General features: G+C 51.9%; 1 protein-coding gene across 3 annotated transcripts in view; it reads right to left on the minus strand.

The window, feature by feature from the left end:
* Positions 1–19,192, minus strand: part of CUL4A (cullin 4A) — a 35,015-nt gene that overhangs the window by 13,225 nt on the left and 2,598 nt on the right. The window contains exons 3-11 of one of the 3 annotated variants that reach the window (XM_057707650.1): positions 11,144–11,248; positions 9,412–9,480; positions 8,323–8,396; positions 6,548–6,710; positions 6,127–6,216; positions 5,103–5,185; positions 3,369–3,436; positions 2,332–2,450; positions 51–243 (exon numbers count right to left, since the gene is read on the minus strand). In XM_057707650.1, coding sequence (XP_057563633.1) covers positions 51–243; positions 2,332–2,450; positions 3,369–3,436; positions 5,103–5,185; positions 6,127–6,216; positions 6,548–6,710; positions 8,323–8,396; positions 9,412–9,480; positions 11,144–11,248 — 964 coding nt within the window. Of the gene's footprint in view, positions 1–50; positions 244–2,331; positions 2,451–3,368; positions 3,437–5,102; positions 5,186–6,126; positions 6,217–6,547; positions 6,711–8,322; positions 8,397–9,411; positions 9,481–11,062; positions 11,080–11,143; positions 11,249–19,192 lie in introns of those variants that run through there. The other 2 variants (XM_057707652.1, XM_057707651.1) reach the window with 2 other exon arrangements.

The raw sequence follows: 19,192 nt of genomic DNA on the forward strand, positions 1-19,192 counted from the left end.
CTGCTTCCCTTCCCCATGTTCAGAACACGCAGAGAGGTATGTTTTCCCACCGATCAGCTCCGCGGGCTTGTTTGGCCTCTTGTTGATGAATGTCTCAAAGGACTCCTTCATGAGGTGGATGAACTTCTCGTTCCGCTGGAAGCACACTTCTATCACGTGGTCCACACGGTCCTTCAGGTCCAGCAGGTCCTGCACCATGTCTTTATCCTTCTCAGGGTTGATAACGATCGTTGTCCCGAAAGTCTGCAAAAGCACACCCAACTCATCAACATGTTTCTGACACTTTTCTCCAGCTATGAAACAATCATGATTTTAAACAATGATCTCAAACACGAAATAATTTCAACAGTTTCACAAACTTAGTCCACATCCTAAAAAGTAAGTAAATACACAACTAATGCTTTAGGGTTACAATTCCACATCTGGAAAAATTTATGAATTACTGGGGAAATGTCTGTTGCTTTTTAAAAAAATATTTATTTATTTATTTATTGGCTGTGTTGGGGTCTTCGTTGCTGCACGTGGGCTTTCTCTAGTTGTGGTGAGCGGGGGCTACCCTTCGTCGTGGTGTGTGGACTTCACAGTGAGGTGGCTTCTCTTATTGCGAAGCACAGGCTCTAGGTGCGTGGGCTTCAGTAGCTGTGGCACACAGGCTCAGCAGTTGTGGCACACGGGTTTAGTTGCTCCACGGCATGTGTTCCTGGAGCAGGGATGGAACCCGTGTCCCCTGCATTGGCAGGCAGATTCTTAAGCACTGCGCCACCAGGGACGCCCCTGTTCCTTTTTAAAGAACTTCTACTTACAAATTCCTTGAACACAAGGAATCCCCTGAACCTGATACACCTACCTGGACTTCGTGACTGCAGTCTTCTTTCTCCTTCACTGCTAACTGTGGTTTAGAACCTGGTTTTTAGCCTGTATTTCTTAACTAAAAAATGCTATTTAAACAGTACTAAAAGTCAGCAAGTGACAACCACAGTTCACTATTTGATGATACCAAGCACCAACTGAAGAGACGCCGAATACAACTGCTGTTCAGCGTGAGCCACGTCTTCACAGCACACGCACACAGCTGCACGTCAAAGGTGCACGCGGAGGCGCTCACTGGTGAAAGGTACAAACGAAACGGCACAAAGACCCCTGGAGAGGGACATGGCGCAACCAGCGGGGGTGGGAGGGACTGACTCTTCACCCTTTCGTACCGACAGGGTTTCAAAATGATGTACGTCAGGCCAGAACACGCACTGGCCAGCTTTATTTCGTAAGGACACACTGTGCTGCCCCAGTGTGACTGCTGCCTGGTGGTGGACACGCAGAACCGCGTTCACACACGTTCCCGCTGCACGGGACACGGCAAAGGTGAACTCTCGTGTCCAGCAAGCACCTGTCCCCGTCCTCTCAGGAGCCCTGGTGGGCAAAACCCTCATCTCCGCTGGCCCGTCTAACGTGCAGCTCCGGTGCTGACCAGGCGCGAGCTGCTCATGCGTCTCAGCTCAACATGGCTGCATGAGATCTTGGGGATGTGTGTGTACGTGTGTAGGTGTGTGTACAAGCTGTCCACATGCAGACCAACATGCAACTCCAGGCCTGACGAGTTCCTTTATCTTTATTCTCAGTTGAATTTTTCCTGGGATAGTTACAGATTCACGTGCGGTAGAAACAGAGACGATGTCCTTGTGCACTGAGCCTTGTTCCCTGATGGTGACACGTGGGAGACCACGAGCAGCAGCACAGCCAGGACAGTGGCCTTGACACAAACCACCCGAATCACCCAGACAGGTCGCAGCCTTCACCTGCGACTCACCTGTGTGTGCCTCACCTGCGCAGGGAACACCTGTGTCACCCATGCAGGGAACACCTGCGTGTGTCATCAACACCCACAGCCCATCTACGCCAAACAGTCCAGCACCCCAAAGATCCCTCCTGCTGCCTTTCTATAACCATACGCACATGCACACACTTGCACACAAGCAGAAACATGCAACTACACACATAGGTAACAAATTCTAGATTTCTAGGAAACAAAGTAGCAAACACACCCAGCTAACATACCAAAACATGTCTTAGTTCCCACTGAGCGAAGGCATGAGATGGTGTTTGTACAGCAAAGTCACAGAAACAACTTTTGGAAAATCACGCGTGTAGAAGTCACCTAGTACTGACACTGACGACGCGTGGCCAAATAGCAGCTTTTAAATGTCTTTATACCTGCACGGTGTCCTTCCCTAAAAACCGTGTGCACGGGAGCCACGGGAGGACGGGGCGACTACAGCCCCAGGGCCCTTGAAGGAGCAAAGACAGGCCCCTCGCAGCATCGGGAAGGCCACGCACCTTGATGTACTCGCTCCAGTGCTGCAGCAGCGCCTGCTGGCCGCCCCGCACGCGGCTGAACAGCTGGTACATCCGAGTGAGGTCAGGCACTCTGTTCTCGTCCAGCAGGTGGTCCAGCCCTGAGATCACACGGCAACGTTAGCTGGGCACGGCGGGCAGGGAGGCGGTGTGAGCGAAAGCTAGGGTGGGCCGCGGCTGGTGCCACACGTGGTTCCTGTGGAAACCTAGGAGTCGGCCGGCTCCTGCATGGGCAAGGCCCCGGGACACAGCCCACCAGGTGAGTCTCGTTTCCTGGGCACTGCAGGAGGTGTGGCCCCTGTCTCCTCCTGACACGGAAGCCCCCTTATTTTGCTAAGGCAGCAAAGGTCTGAAGACCGCACACACGGACTCGCTGACCTGGGAGTGTCTCATTAGAAACAAGACTACCATCTGGCAGAGTAGAACCCAAAGTGGACGCATCTGGGGCCTCTCGGGCCCTCCTGCAGTTAGACTGTAACCTTTCCAATGCCTTGAAACAGATCCCGTGGCTCCAAAATGACTTTCAAACATACAGTAAATGATATCAAACGCAACACTGAGCGCTGAAGCGCGATAGGCTAGACTGCGCTCTCTACAATCAGGAGTAAAAACGCCGCAGCCCCAACAGCGCCGGATGCACCCCACCGCTAGCCGCGCGCCACGCAGGCCTGGTCCGCTTGCTTCCCGGGACCACAGCGCCGGCAGCCTGTCTGACCGCGTGTGTCTACCCCTGCGTGTTAGCGCCCGGGCGGCACGGGCCCGTGCGCACGGCCCAGGCCGTCTGTGGCCAGAGGGCTCTTGGAACCTCTCAGCCCAAACAGGGTTGCATGTGATTTTAGCCGAAACCGTGGTTCCTACACTCGGGTCACTGCTGCTCGTAACCAACTTCCCCTCGAGGGCTCGTGTCTGTTATCTGCAGTGATTTTTAGTGACTGTCTTGTCACAAAGATAAACGTCCTCGCGTTGTTGCGGAGCTGCCCCCAGCACTCGGTGCGGTGACACGGGAGAGGGAAACCCACCTTTCTGCAGAATCGCGGTTAAGTGTTCTCCCAGCAGCTGTTTCTCCACACAGGCGATCAGGGGCTTCCTGGGGGAGTGAACAGGGGAGCGTCAGGAAAGGAGTGCAGGGGAGACGCTGTCGGCCGCAAAGGACGGGGACCACGGTCCACACAGCTGCGCCCGCGGCAGCACGTGCCCCCGCCATCGCCGAGCACACCCAGGGAGAGGGCCGCAGCGCACGGGGCGCCCTCGCCCGCTGCCCTGAGGACCAGGGCCCACGGAGCGGACCACAAGCCGCCCTCACGCTCCGGTCAGTCCGCCTCACGTCTGTGTGCCACCCAAGCTGCTGTCCTCAACCCCCGCCCCTGCCCCGCCCAGGTCCCTCTGCCCTCACTTCTCTCCGCCTGTCTTCTCCCAGGATCACTCATCAAACTCCAACTTCTCCTAGAGGCTGCGAGAAAGTCCCACGGGACTCACAGCCCCTCCCCCGGGGCCATCCCCCACTGCTCAGTCGGCTCTCCCAGGAGATCAGAGCCCCTGCTTCACGCCCGGGAGTACTCATCTCAGCCTCTGTTCTGAGGAACTTCTCACCGCACCATCTCACGTGAACCTCACGGCCACCCCCGGGAGAGGCGCGGCAGCCAGGCGGGCTCCGAGGTGGGGGCACGCGAGGGCGGGGCTGTCGGGGCGCCTGGAGCCCAGCCCCCAGGATGCTGCGCTCGCTCACCTGCCGTCTCCCCTCCTTGCTTTGAAAACTGTGTTTTACTCTGGGTCCTTTGCATCACCCAGGACCACAGAAGCCACCTCAGGCAGTGCTCCTCGAAATCCTAGCCCAGAGGGGAACCACCCTTGTCTCCGCGCAACTCAGACTCTTCTCAGCAAGACTGGGGGGGGAGGTGCTCGTAACACAGCTACACACAGGAGGGCATGAAGAAGGCGGTGCTACGTCCAGAGCCACGGGCCGAGGGTGGAGGGTCCCACCAGACGCCCCACAGTCTCCTCCATCTCCCGGCACTCTCCCACGCCCAGGGGGACCCTGCTTCAGCCTGCCCTGCACCTGAGATCCCCATGGCCTCTCCAGCTCCAGGTGTCTGAGAGCAGCCTGACCTCTGCTCCGTGACCTTCTATCTTCCACGTTCTCACGTTGTCACATCCTGTCCCTTTCTCTCATCCTGCCTAGCCCCTCCCCACCTGTGAGTCACGATGTTCTGCACATTTTAGCACTGTCCCTCTTAAAAACATCTCTTTTCTGTCTCCCACGTTTCTGCTCTGATCTTCCTCACCTGAATAAATATTATGTGCTTGACACAGACATTCACAGAACTTGCCCCTGTACTTTTCCCTAGCTGCTCACTGACCCCAGGTTTAGAGGAAAAAGAAAAAATTACATGAAAAGAGACAATAATGTCACTGAGTACCATAAGTAAAAATTACAGCTGTATCAGATACCCAACAAAACTCTATAACCAAAATTGCCTATAGTCAGTGATATCCCATTATCATAAATTTCTGTAAATTTATTATACATTGATAACATAAATTATAAACTGTCTACAAAAAGATAGCAACTACCTCAGCCTGAATCACTCCCTTCGGACAATAACTCATGACGGGCCACTAGCCGGTGTGACTCACAAGTGCTGAATAAGCACAGACAGTAAGCAACGCGTTCGAGGAGCAACACTAGGTCTGGGCTCAGAGAGCAGCGCGTACACCGTGTGGCTCAGGGGGCGGAGCTCCGGAGAGGCACTCACTGTGTGCTGTGGTCCAGGTACGTGATCACACGGTCACCCTCCTCCTCCAGGCGTTTACTCACATGGTTCAGATATTCCGGAACCTTCCAAACACAACATGTAAACACATCAGCAACAAAAAACTTTCTTCATGTTACCCAAGAAGCTGAAATATTGTTTTCCTTATTAAAAAAAAAAAAAAAAAAAAGCAACATGTACGTTCAAGTCAAATTTTAACGCAGACTAGTGGGAGTGGGAGTGGTGACGTCAGGGAGGTGGACACACGGCAGGAAGTTTCCTTCAACCCGATCCTGGAGACCCGAGGCAGCCTCTGCAACGAGGGCAGGCAGCACGGCACGGTCCCTGAGGCCCGCGGACAGGTCCCAGCGCCCTCGGCCTGTGCTCGCAGGGTCAGCAAACGCCCATCAACAGCCTGTTCGTCTGAGGCCCCACGCAGAGTGGCCGCGGGAGGTCTCAACGCGTACCCCGTGTTCCCAGGGCACAGGCCCCACGATGGGGGTCCCGGAGGCTCTGACCGCAGGGCGGCAGCCAGCTGGTCCCCGACGTGAACTGTCTTCCCCTCCCGTGCCGGTCCTGAGCGGCTTCCTTCCGGGCTGGGCTCTAACACCCCAGAAGCTGGCTAGCAAGTCTGTGGGGTTCTTGTTACTGCTACGTGTTTTTCCCACGGCGTTCTGGGTAATTTTTTCAATGTCTCACACCAAAGAGACATTTTAACACGTCAGATTTAACTTTCATATTTAAGAATTACCTTCTATCCTCTTGTTTCAGCTTGAGTTCCTTTATTTTAGAAGCTATTTCACGGAGGGGGGTGGGGGGGGCACAGAAGGGTTTCTAAATCAGGGGAAAAAATTAAGCCCTTAATACACTAACAAAGAAGCTCATTACTAGGAATTTAAACTAGATTCTAGCTTTCAGATTTTCAGTAAGATGTCTGAAGGTGTGAAGACAAACATCTGGAAATCACACTTAGGCACACCCCTATGAAAATGAAATAACGCAATCCAGAAACATTTCGCTGTCTTACCTCTCTTTCTTGCATTAACCTCTGGCCTTCTGCAGCATATAAACAATTAGTTTCTTCCAAAAATTTCAGTTCAAATGAATCTTTATACACCTAAAAAACGAGCAGAGTTACTGACCAACTACAGTGAAGAAACCTGACTCTCAGTCTGAAGGGCTGACGTACCCCAACGTTGACGGTGCGTGGCTGCCGTGACCTGCGCCACACGACGCGCAGCCTGTGCCCGCCCGGCCCCCGGCTCTGCCCGGAGCCCGCCTCCCGGAGCGCTGCGCCGCGCTGCCGGGACGCTCCCCTCCCAGAGGCGTAAAACAACTCCCATATTTTCAACCAATCCTTTCACGGTGTCAGCAGCGCGCCACCAGGGTGTCCGCGGCTGGGCGGGGCCCGGGGTGCCCCAGGAGCGGCGAGGCCCCGCGGGGCGCACCTGCAGGTCGGACAGCATGCCCAGCAGGCTGCGCAGCAGGCTCCGGTCCACGGCCTCCCCGCCCCGCTCCCGCTCGATCAGCAGCAGGATGCCGTCGATGGTCTTCGTCTGGACCATTTTATCACTGATAATGTGGTTTCTGAATAGCTCTAGTCCCATATCCCTGTGCAAACAGAGAAAACGAGACTACATTTTAGTTTCACTTTTTAGAAGTTTCGGGTGAAGCTCCAGCTACACCACGAAGGTCACCCCCGGACTTGTGATGTGATAACTCTCTGGTCCAGGTGTCAGAAGCTCCTTTCTTTTCATCTTCACTGTTGACAGCCTGCGTGCCTTGTGTTTCTCTCCTCGTCGAGGCTGCCTGTGTCCTGCCTGGGTCAGTGGATTCCTGCTGTCCTGCCTAGGCCCCGCCCCCAGCCCTCAGTGTCCCCAAGTGCCCGCCCTCCAGGTGCTCCTCTGTTTGGTCCTTGCTGCAGGACAACAGAATCGAGGATGCAAACCAGAGTCCACCACACGTCTGCAGCCCGCTGCCTGAGGAGCCAGGAGGAAAGTCAGCTGCGGCCGCAGCAATCTCCTTCCCAAAGTGAACTTGCAGTTTGAGGCTCTGCAGCGCCAACGCAGCCGTCGGAAGTGCCACCAGCTTCCCCCTCCTGCTGGGCCCGGCGGGCTTCCTCCCCCCACCTCCTCCTGTCTCAGCTAGCGGACGGCTCCGCCAACTCCGCCAAGCTCAGGCCAGGGCCCCCGCAGGCCCCTCACGGCGTTCCCTGCATCCTGCACCTGCACTCGCTTCCCCGCCTGTTGCAGCGGATGGGCTGGCAGGGTTCATGCTACAGGCAACACCTACAGTTCACACAGCAGGAGCGCGTTACAACTGTGTTTAGAAACGAGCTCAGACTATGTAGCCTGACAACCCGGGCACAGCAAGCGCCCTGAAATCTCTCTGCCTCAGTTTCTGCATCTGCAGGATAGTCACCCCTCATAGAGCTGTGCTATGGATTAGGTCCATCAGGAGGTGCTGACGCCCTCAGCACAGAGCCCTGCACGGAGGAGCTCTGTGATCTGCCATCATCATCAGCTTTTCCAAACGGACTGTCTCTCTGAGGAACAACCTTCCCTGCAGACGTGCACGGGTGTCTCGTAGGAGACGTGCAGGAGTCAGGGTAGAGAGGAGAGGAGTGCGGGGATGCAGAGTTAAGGAGGGGAGAGAGGGCCCAGCTGCCCCGATGCCTGGGTTACAGGGAACAAAGATAAAGCAGTTTCCCTGTGGTAAAGGGAGAAATCACACTGCCTCGGGTCATAGTGAACGGACGGCCAGGAAGCTAGAAAAGGAAGCGCGTTTACAGAACGGGCTTCGGAGGGGGTGAGCGGGCACAGCATCCTGAGTCAGGAGTGAACGTCCACACGGGTACGGGCCAGGAGCACCGAGCGCGAGACCAGGGACTGGCTCTGCCACTCGGGCTGAGCTGCTCGGGGCCGGCGCTGGGAGTCCGTGACCAGGCACCCAGGGCAACATGGGCACAGGGTTCCCGACTCACGCTGCCCCTCGAAGGCCACCCGCGCCGAGCCGATGGAAGCCGGGGGCCCTGCGCCCGGCCAGTCAACAGAGCACCGGAAGGCACCACCAGAGTGCCTGAGCCCCCAGCCTTCCCCGGAGCAGAGGTGCACAGACACGGGCTTCACAGGGTGCCTCCGTGCCAGCAGGAGAGCGTGCGGCCGCCCCCCACGGTGACAGACACTCGGGGCTGGGGACGCCCAGTGGGGACGCGCACACTCACCAGATGGAGGGAAGCATGGAGTTCTGAAGCACGTACGTGCGGTCCAGAAACAGGAAGATGCTTCGGACCATGATCTGGAAGGCAGAGGAGAACCTGACTCACGTACCTCCCCAGCAAACGCTCGCGAGCGCGGCTCTCCGTCTCTCACCACGCCGGCTGCCGCGGCTCTACCTCGGCGGCTTCTCGGGGAGGAGGTGTTTACCAGCAAGACCCTCTGACTGATTTTTCCCCGAATTTAAATGTTCCCCTTGGTGTCATCTCTTTTATCCAGAAAACCTGACTGGAGGGATTTTACAGCACTTAGCCTCCACGACACCGCTGGAATTCAGTCATTTCCTGACTGATGTGGTCAGTCTCCTCAGCCTGGGAGATGCTCTAGGTGGGCTCTTTCGTGCCTTCCTGCGCGTGACGCTGGCGTGAGGCTCTGGGCCAGGCTCCCGTGGAGGGCAGCGGCCCAGGCTCTCTCTCAGGGACCCCCCGGCTTACACACGCAGGGAGGCCTCCCGACACGGCCAGCTGTCCCCACGTCCCCGGTGCCAGGCCCGTCGCCTGCTCACCTCAGTCAGGAAACGAGGATCCAGCCCACCTAGCAAAGCAGCTGATACTACCTTTCACCCAGAAGACTCGTCGAGTCAGGTTAGCACCAGCGTGTCCACGAAGGCTAAGCCTGGCTGTCTAGCCAGTGACGTCCTGGAACTCAGGCTCGCCTCTCAGGCACAGACTGAGGCCAGCAGGAATCACAGGCAGCAGGAGTCACCTGTGCGGTCAGCCCGATGGCCACGCCCGCAGCCAGCCCCACCCACAAGGGCAGACCCGCCCAGCCTTCTCTACCCTGCTGTCCCGCTCCCTGGACTCCCCGTCCCAGCTCACGACCATGCCCCACCTTCCTCGCAGGGGACGGAAGATGGAAGAGGCCATGCTTTTGTTAAAAAGAAAAACAAACACCACAGCTGGATGGAAAGAGGGCACGTAACCCCAGCTGAGCCGGAGGCGGGAGGAGACGCCCAAGAGGCTGTGTGCACTGAGCCGGCCCAGGGAGAGCACTGCTCAGGAAGGCAGCGCCACCATGGCCGGCGGCGGCAAGCTTACCATTTGTCTGCAGTGATCCTGCCAGCACGTGTTAATCTTCTTCAAAAATAAAACACTATCTAGTGAGTCTGTGCAGACCTGCTAAGGAAAACTTTACAAACATCAGCCAATTTATTTATTGCAATTTTTACACCTTAATTTCGGCTCTCTTTGCCTCAGGGTACTGCACACTGTTCAGTAATCAGAATACTGAAAGACCGGAAGCTCAGAAACCACACGTGGTTTTCCAGTCTTCATGTCTCCCTGCCTACCTGGGATGAACCCGCCTGCACTCACCTGCCTCCATCTCTTCCTGCCCCCTTTCCGCTTCCCTTTCACTCCACGGCCAGGAGGCCTACAGCCCTGCCTGCTGAGGCTTCCTGGTCTGGGGAGCTGAACAAGGGCCCTGCCCCAAAGGGCAGCTCTGGAGATGCTGTTCTGGGGGTGAGGAAGCCAGTCCACTATTAACAGCACTGGGGGACAGACAGGCGGGCAGAGGACAACGACTGAGGGTCAGCTGTCACTTCTGGTCTCACAGAGACTGATATCACGTCTCATCTGTGCACGAACCCTTTTAGCCCAACTCTCAGGATGCTGTCTACAGGAAAAGACACCTGGGTGCGGGCTCTTAGAGGAAAGCTCGCAAAGCGCCCGGGTGCCGCCTGCACAGGTTCATCGAAGTCCCATGGTCACGACGTCTACACTGCCTACGGTCCACAGCGCACCCTCACACCCAGCTGCGTGGTGCACCGGCCCCACCCCCCGTGGACTGGTGCGCAGGCAGCCCTGGGAGGCCAGGGCGCGGCCTCCTGGGCCTCAGCCTCTGCATGTGCAGCAGGTGTACTGCTCAGCGCGGCCGCGAGGCTACACGGAACATTCTTAGCACGGAGAGAGGAGAAAACACACACCAGCCTGTTTCTGACGTGTGAAATCGGGAGGCGCTGGGGTTGTCAGTGGCGGGAGGTCTGGCGGGGCAGGGCTGCTAGGGGTAGGAGACCCCCGCACAGGGACCCACAGCCTCAGGGGTCCCGGCCAAACACCTCCCTCACGTTCTCGAGGCCCACTCATAACATACACACACAGCGGACCGGTTAACAAGCTGTCCTGCAGGAGCTGTTACGAGGCCTCCCGCAGCCGCGGCCTGAGAAAGCTCGGGCCACACGCACACACGCCAGGGGCCGCCTCGGCAGCGCCCTGACCACACAGGCTCAAGCCAGCCAGCCAGCCAACCCCAGGCGCCGGGAGGCCCGGGGGCTGCGGCCAGGAGGCCCGCCCGGGGCAGGGCTTCGTCAGGCGTGATGTGGGCCGGCCGCCGAGCGCACCGTGCCCCCCGACCTGCAGGGCGTGGGCCAACAGCCGGGGGCCGTTTCACGCTGCCAAGGTTGTGGGAACTGATGACAAATCACAGAAAACTAACACTTTTTCTAAAAAACAAGAATAAAGAATAACAGAACTCAAACTTTAAGATATTTTTTCAGACCTTTTCTTAAATACTTCAAAGCAGACTTGATAAATGGGCACTCTCACTTTAATCAGATCAGCCAATTAATTTAAATGGTAAAAATGACACTTTAAAAAATCTGTTACGTTGGGTTGTATGATACAAACGTAAGGTTTTGTTTCTATAAATAAAAGAGAATTTTAAAAGCTTTTGTTTTAGTATTAAGGATACTATTAGTTCTTTATCCTATTAATGTTCACTTTCAAAAGATGTAGGGAATGAATAGGAACTTCACAAGCCAGAAAAAGGATATTCTCTAAACTGAAGGATTTGTGCTTGGACGTGGCCTTCACAGACCTGGCGCAGCTGCTGGTAGAGCATTGGGGAAACTTTGTGAGAACAAAGATTTTCAACAGCCTGAAAACAAAAGGAATAAATGAGTTATTCACTCTGAACAACATGTTTCTTCTTTAAAAAAATCTACTTGTATAAATAGCCGTAATCATAACAGAAAGGCACCCCCACCTCTTACTTAATCTACAGATAAACTACTATAGTTACATTTAGGGCAATTATTATTGGAACACCGGAATCCAGTAAAAGTTTGGTAAAAATGGCCCATAGCAACAGTGAACCTGGAACGCAGACTGGAGGGCACCCTGCTGACGGCCCAGGACACCCCAGCCCCGGGGGCGGCCCCAGGTTGGGGCTTCTCCCTGTTCAACAGCCTCTCCACCTGGCTGCACACCAGTCCCCGAGGACTCAAACCCAGCATGAACCCCAGGGGCCTGCGTCTGGGTGAGCCTGAGTCTGAAGGGGGACACAGGACGGCGTGCGAGCTGACCCTGACGACCACCCGTGAAACCAGCGCCGTAAACGCCTGCTCCAGACCCTGGGGACCACCCTCCAGTGTGGGGAGAACAGGAATTCCAGCTCCTTTTACGATCACAAGTTGGATGACTCTGTCCAAAATGAGCTGAAGGAAAAGAGTCCCAATTGATGGGTGACATGGGCCAAGTTTGCCTTAAATTAATGAAGAAACAAAGTTCTGAGGCAGAAATATTTGTCTTAAAATATTCTGATCCACATCAAAGAAATAATGCTTGTATATTCTTACCAGTTCTAAAAAATTTTTCTTTCAAATCTCATGTACAAAATCAGCATCTGATTCAATCCAAATACGAAATATTATGAACAGAAACATAGTTTTCCTACTGCCTAGCTTTGAACTAAAAAGTATGGGGGATATACAGAACAAAGACACTGTGGAATCTGAACTCAAATACTATATTCTCAAGGGGGGAAAAAGGGCAACTTAAATTTTTATAGATATTAATAATCACGTAAAGAAATATGTAATATAAAAAACACATGCGTATTTATAAAAGTCAAAACAAAACATGGAATAATGATGATAATTAAAAAAACAAAAATCCCCTTCCCTTACATTCTGTCTTACTTAGAACAAGGGATTCCCATCCACATTTTGTTTTTAAACCCTTTCAAACTCTTCATGTTTTTATAATTCAGCCCAAGATCCACTGTCTTTTTCTCTCTTTAAAAAACCAAGATAACCTCCTAACAAAGGCTTTTGCTCCAGTTACAAACATAATTATTACAAAGTAAGTTTTTAACATGATACATGAAGAAAACATATTTTCTTTGGTAAAAATCAAGATAAGCTTTGTGGTACGTATCCTTCATAAGAGGACAGAGCCATTTTCTGAATGCTCCAATTCCTGAGCCAGGTGTCAATGTCCTCAAAACAATCTTTTCCCAGCTGTGACTTTTTTGGTTGAATTCTACAACCAATCCTCCAAGTGTATCTATGTCCTGTTGGGCACATGCTTACTATTTACGTGAAGCCCACTGAGATTTTTTTTGAGAATCTGGAGCCCTCTTGAAACAAGCAGCCAGTCCCGGGGAGCCCAGGCGTCATCCCGGCTCTGCTGAGTCACTGCTGGCGTCTTCATGTTACAGGCACCTTGTCCCAGGCTCTCTCCCCACAGGGGGCAGGGACACCACAGGCTCTTCTGTGCTGCAGGAACGGCACCACACAGGAGGCCCTCCCCAGGACATGTTCAGCAGATCGGTCACATGTGGAGATTTAGAAAGGCATTCTCTCTGTGTGTGGAGCCCTGCATGTGACGGGTACCAAGCATTTCCGGAGCCAGGGATTGGAGGCGGGGAGCAGCGGGACCTGGGCTCTACTAGCACTGGGATAAAGATGTTTTCCTGGCACCAAATTAGCCGATGGAAACACTGTGCTTGTCTGAGTCTCGCAGCCTGGCCACTCTCTTAGCAGCCACCACACCCGCTCTGCACATGCTTATCTGTCTCAGGACAGACGAGTGTCCCAGCAAAACCCCCGTCCCTGCGAGGGGACGTCCCTCCGTGGGGATCCCCCGCCAGGGTGTTACAGGAGCAAGACAGCCATGCAGCAATTATGCACTTAAGGCGCCAGAAAACTGGGCGACAGCTGACATCAGAGAGGAGTGGAACACTTCAGAGTAAGAAATTGTAAGCGAAAAACCAGGCAAGTCAGGTATGTACATGAAGGGGAAAAAGGAAAACCAAACACACCCCACCCCAGGAAAACCACGCCCCTGGGGGCTAGTCCTCCAGCAGCCACGCCCCGCGTCACCCTACTCGGTGCCAGGCCAGTCTAAACGTGACAAGCTCACCTCACAGTAGAAGCCGCCACCAGGACGCTGCCCCCACAGGTTCTCACCCACGAGAAACGAGTAAAGAGCAGAATAAAAAGGAAACAAGGACTTGGGCCTGAGCACGGGACGAAGGAAGTGAGGGGATGTCCCAGGAAGACGCTGAGGGGACCAGACGTCCACCCTCCCGGCCCCAGTTTTGAATGCTGGACATGATTCCCGCGTACAAATGACTGATTTCGCTGAGTGTCCAAAGCCACCGAATTAACAAAATCCTTCCTATTAGGCCTAAGCTATTTGAACCTGAATATTCTGTTTTTGAATAACTATGTATTGAATTCACTCTTGATTAACTGACATTCTCAAACCGGTCCATCAAACAGAGTGCCTACTTGCCTCCCATTTTCTGGGCTTTCTCACTCTCTCGCATCACTTTCCTCCACCCTATGAATCCATCAGGGTCTGACTCCACCCATTCTCCCCCACCGAGCTCTCACCGGGTACAGGGCTTCATGGAGACATTCCCCCCGTGACTCACAACCAGCAGCATGCTTTTCTCAAGCGCAAGTTCTCTGCCACAGGTTTGATTCTGTGTATCAAAACTAGTCTGAAATCCACAAAGATCAGACCTGTGGTTGCCCAGGGTGGGGGGGATGGTCTCAGAGTTTGGGGTTGGTAGATGCAAACTATTACATTTATGATGGATACACAACAAGGTCCTACTGTAGAGTACAGGGAACTATAGCCAATCTCCTGGGATAAACCATAATGTAAAAGAATATTAAATAAAATAATGTGTGTGTATATATATACGTATGATTGAGTCACTTTGCTGTACAGCAGAGATTGGCACAACATTGTACATCAACTACACTTCAAAAAAAAGAAAAGAAAAGAAAGTCTAAAACAAAACAAACAAAAAATTAGTCTGAAATCAACACACAGCCTTCCCCGAAACCCTTCTTGAAAACATAGTCTTCAGTTTTCTGTTGTCTCATTGAGATGACAAGTAGTTCTAATGCATACAGACCTAAGACACACAAGATGTACTTTCTTCAGCGAGTTGAGATTTCAGGTCTAAATTCAGAAAAGATCTATGCATTCAAAATCTCCTCCTCGGCGCATTTCAGGAGGAAAATGAATGGGTGGGATGGTTATCTACTAAGACTTTCCATCACCATAATCTGAATATGCCTTTCCAGCAAACAAAAACAGTAAATAAGAAACTGCAGGCAGGCTGTGCAGACAGGCTGGAGCGGACCTCTCCCTGCACGGAGGCCTCCTCAGGCCTGGCTGCCTGCACAGGGAGATGCCAGACCCCACTCTGGGGAAACTGCTCAACATCAAAACAAGAGGTTCTAGGTGAAACAGTGGTTAAGAATCCGCCTGCCAATGTAGGGGACATGGGTTTGAGCCCTGCTCTGGGAAGATTCCACATGCCATGGAGCAACCAACCCTGTGCGCCACAACTATTGTGCCTGCGCTTTAGAGCCCGTGAGCCACAACTATTGAGCCCAAGTGCTGCAACTATTGAAGCCCACGTGCCTAAGGTCCGCGCTCCACAACAAGAGAAGCCACTACAATGAGGGGCCTGTACACCACAATGAAGAGTAGCCCCCGCTCGCAGCAAATAGAGAAAGCCCTTGTGCAGTAATGAAGACCCAACGCAGCCAATAAATAAAATAAATAAATAAATAAATAAACAAAAAACAAAAAAGCAAGAGGTTCTCCTGCGAATGATACTGAAAACCTCCTCAAAAACAAACAGGGCTTCCTAGGTGGCGCAGTGGTTAAGAATCCGCCTGCTAATGCAGGAGACATGGGTTCGATCCCTGCCCCGGGAAGATCCCACATGCCGCGGAGCAACTAAGCCCGTGCGCCACAACTATTGAGCCTGCACTTTAGAGCCCGTGAGTCACAACTATTGAGCCCATGTGCTGCAACTACTGAAGCTCACGTGCCTAGAGCCCGTGCTCCACAACAAGAGAAGCCACGGCAATGAGGAGCCCGCGCACCCCAACGAAGAGCAGCCCCCACTCACCACAACTAAAGAAAGCCCACGCACAGCAAAAAAAAAAAAAAGACCCAACACAGCCAATAAAATTAATTAATTAATTAATTAATTTATAAGCAAACCAACAGACCTTTCCAGCTTTGGTGAGAACTGTTACTTGCACATAAGATTCTTTGGCAAAGTATACACCACACCAGCTAAGCAGAAGCTCAGGCTTTATCCTGAAACAGCAGGTCCAGTGCACTGCCCACTGCATCGGAGCGCTGGGTAATTTCACCACAGCGGCACTTACTATCTCCAGCGCACCTGCTCCACAAGATGTGAGCGGCTCACGCTGCAGACATGGACTTGGATTTGCTGGGACTTCTGAGCGGCCAGGCCCCGCCCGTGCACCTGCCTCCAGAAGCCCATCCACTGCCCTCTCTACAGGCCCTCCTGAGATGTCCCCTGGAAGGCGCGCTGCCACCTTGGGGGTGACCAGCCCTGGCCCTCGGGGGCTCAAGACACGCACACGGACACCCAGGGCATCTGGAAACACCGTTTATGATAATATCTATCTGTGGTGACCACTGTGAAACACATCCTGGTAGAAGGTCCAGCAAGGTCGTTCTACTAAGAAAAGTGATGGACAGTCGACACCAGACAGTCACACCTCCAGGAAAAGAGCAATAATGAATCCCAGCTGCAAGACACGATATTTTGTTAAATCAAAAGCCTCTGAGTTTGGGCACCTGGTGGGACTCTCGCTTCTGGTCCAGCCGAGGTAAAGGAACCGGGCTCACCCTTCTGCTGAAATACATGAAACAGCAGTTTCTGAAGCACTGCACATTGGGCTCTGAGAGGCAGTGACCTTGGCAGACAGGAGACAGACAAGCAGCGACCACTTTGGCTTCTGGTACCCAGTGTCCAGGCTGCAGAGCAGGTGCCCTGAGCTGAGGTCTAAGTCTGCAAGCTGAAGGCTCAGAGGGGACAGCCAGCCAGAGAGGAGCTTGGAGGTGACCTCAGGTCCCCTGCGAGTATTCAGCAGAGCGCTGTCCAGCATGTATGTGCGAGGAGACTACCGAGGAGCGGGAAAGAACCCCCAAAAGTTTAGAGACCATGGGGTCTGGAGCTCACACACCTCCTATGAGCCAGGCGGCAACGCGGCAGGATGCTGGACAGAGGATTCAGGAAGGCTCTGCCTCAGCAGTGGGGCAATCCGTCCTGGACAAGACACTCCTCTAGTCCTGCCTCGCAACCTTTAAAGGCAACAGTCTAAAAGGTCACACTGATTCCAAATAATTTAACCAAGTCCGGAACAAAGCTCAAGAATATTCACAGAAATACAAAAGCATCTACCACACAAGTCAAAATTTATAATGTCTGGCATCCAATCAAAGCTATAGGACATGCAAAGCCGTACAAAAACAACCTTTATCGGGGAGAACAATCAGTCAAAGCAACCTGGAACTGACAGAATCGGCAAGGACACAAAAGAGCTATAACTGTGTCGCACACGTTAAAAAAGTTAAGCAGACACAGAAGATACAAAAAAGATTCAAATTGAACATCTACAGAGGTGAAAATTACACCAAAAAGTACTAATGGCAGATTAGACACTGCAGAAGATGAGTGAACTTAAAAAAGTGGATAAAATCAATAGTTCTATATCTACTGATGACATTTGCAGTTGAAAATCTTTCCACAAAGAAAGCCAAGATGGCTTCACTGGGGAATTCTCTCAAACATTTAAGAAAGAAATAATACCAATTCTATACAAAATCTTCCAGTAAATGAAAAGGAGGGAATATTTCCAACTCATTTTAGGAGGCCAGCATTACTCTGATACCCAAATCAGACACAGACATGACATGAAAATAATATACCAGTATCCTTTGTCATCACAGATAAAAATATTAACAAAATGTCAGCAAACTGAATCCAACAATACATAAAAAAGATAATACATCATGACCAAGTAGGATTTATCCCAGCATAAAAGATTGGTTTAACATTTGAAAAATCAATGTAATTAACAAAGTAAAAAACAAAAATCATATGACCACCTTATTAACTGCAGAATAATCTGTCAAACTCCAACATGTATTTCTGATAAAAACTCTCAGCAAACTAGGAACAGAAAGGAACTTCCTCAACCTGATAATGGGTATTTCTGAAAAAACTCACAGCTAGCATCGTATGGTATTCAATGATGGAAGACTGAAAGCTTTCCCCCCAAGACCAGGAACAAAACAAGCAAGTCTGTTTTTCCCATTTCTATTAACCATCATACTAACCATCAGAGATTCTAAACGGTGCAGTGAGGGAAGAAAAGGAAATAAAACACACGCAGATTAGAAAGGGAGAAGCAAAGTTATCTCTCTTCACAGGCGACATGATTGTCTACATAGAAAATCCAATGGGATGTATAAAAAAGCTACTAGAAATAAGTGTGTTTAGCAAGACAACAGTATACAAGATCAATATATAAAAATCACTTGTTTTTGTATGTACTGTCAAGAACCAGAAATTAAAATTTATACTACCTTTTATAATACCATAGAAATATGAAACGCTTTCAGAATAAATTTCACAAAACATGTACAAGACCTGCACAGCAGAGCTAGAAAACATCACTGAGAGCTACCTCAGTGAGAGCTGTCCTTTGCGATCAACTGGGGGGTTCAGTGTGGCCAAGATCGCAATTCTCCCTATGCTCACCTATAATTCCACACGATCCCAACCACAGTCCTAGGAGGCTTTTCTGCAGAAATTGGCAAGCAGGTCCTAAAATTCACATGGAAACACAATGGACCTAGAATCGCCAAAACATGTTTCTCCAAAAAAGGATAAAGCTGGAGGCCAGTGCTCCAGACTCAGAGACACAGGACCCCACACTCACAGGGACGTGACTTCAGACAAGGAGCAAAGGCAGGTCGCTGGGGAAAGACAGACGCCTCGACATGTGGCACCGAAGCAGCTGGACACGCGCAGGGAAGACGATGAACTTGGATTTACACCTCACAACACACACAAAAACTCACCTCAAAACAGACAGCATACCTGAATGTAAAACCTCAACCCCTAAAATGTCCAGAGGGAAATACAAGGGAAAACCTTTACCTCCTTAGATGAGGCAAAGACTTCCCAGAGAGACACTAAATGCATGATCCATAAAAGACCAAACTGATACAAAGGCTTCATCGAAACTGAAAACTTCCACTCCCTGAAAGCCACAGTTAGGAGACTAAGACAAGCTGCAAACTGGGAGAACATATTTGCAAGGCAAATATCTGGTATAGGATGTGTACTCAGAACACATAATAGACTCAAACAGTTGATAACAAGAAAATAAACATGATAAAAAATAAGCAGAAGCTTTGAACACACACTTCATTAAAGAAGGTATACAGGGACTTCCCTGGTGGCGCAGTGGTTAAGAATCCACCTGCCAATGTAGGGGACACAGGTTTGATCCCTGCTCCAGGGAGATCCCACACACTGTGGAGCAACAAAGCCAGTCCTGTGTGCCACAACTACTGAGCCTGTGCTCTAGAGCCCTCGAGCCACAGCTACTGAAGCCCACGTGCCTAGAGCCTGTGCTCCACAATGAGAAGCCACCGCAATGAGAAGCCTGCGCACCGCAACAAAGAGTAGCCCCTGCTTGCCACAACTAGAGAAAGCCCGTGCACAGCAATAAAGACC

The sequence above is a fragment of the Hippopotamus amphibius genome, chromosome 14 (assembly GCF_030028045.1).
Source record: "Hippopotamus amphibius kiboko isolate mHipAmp2 chromosome 14, mHipAmp2.hap2, whole genome shotgun sequence".
NCBI lineage: Eukaryota > Metazoa > Chordata > Mammalia > Artiodactyla > Hippopotamidae > Hippopotamus > Hippopotamus amphibius.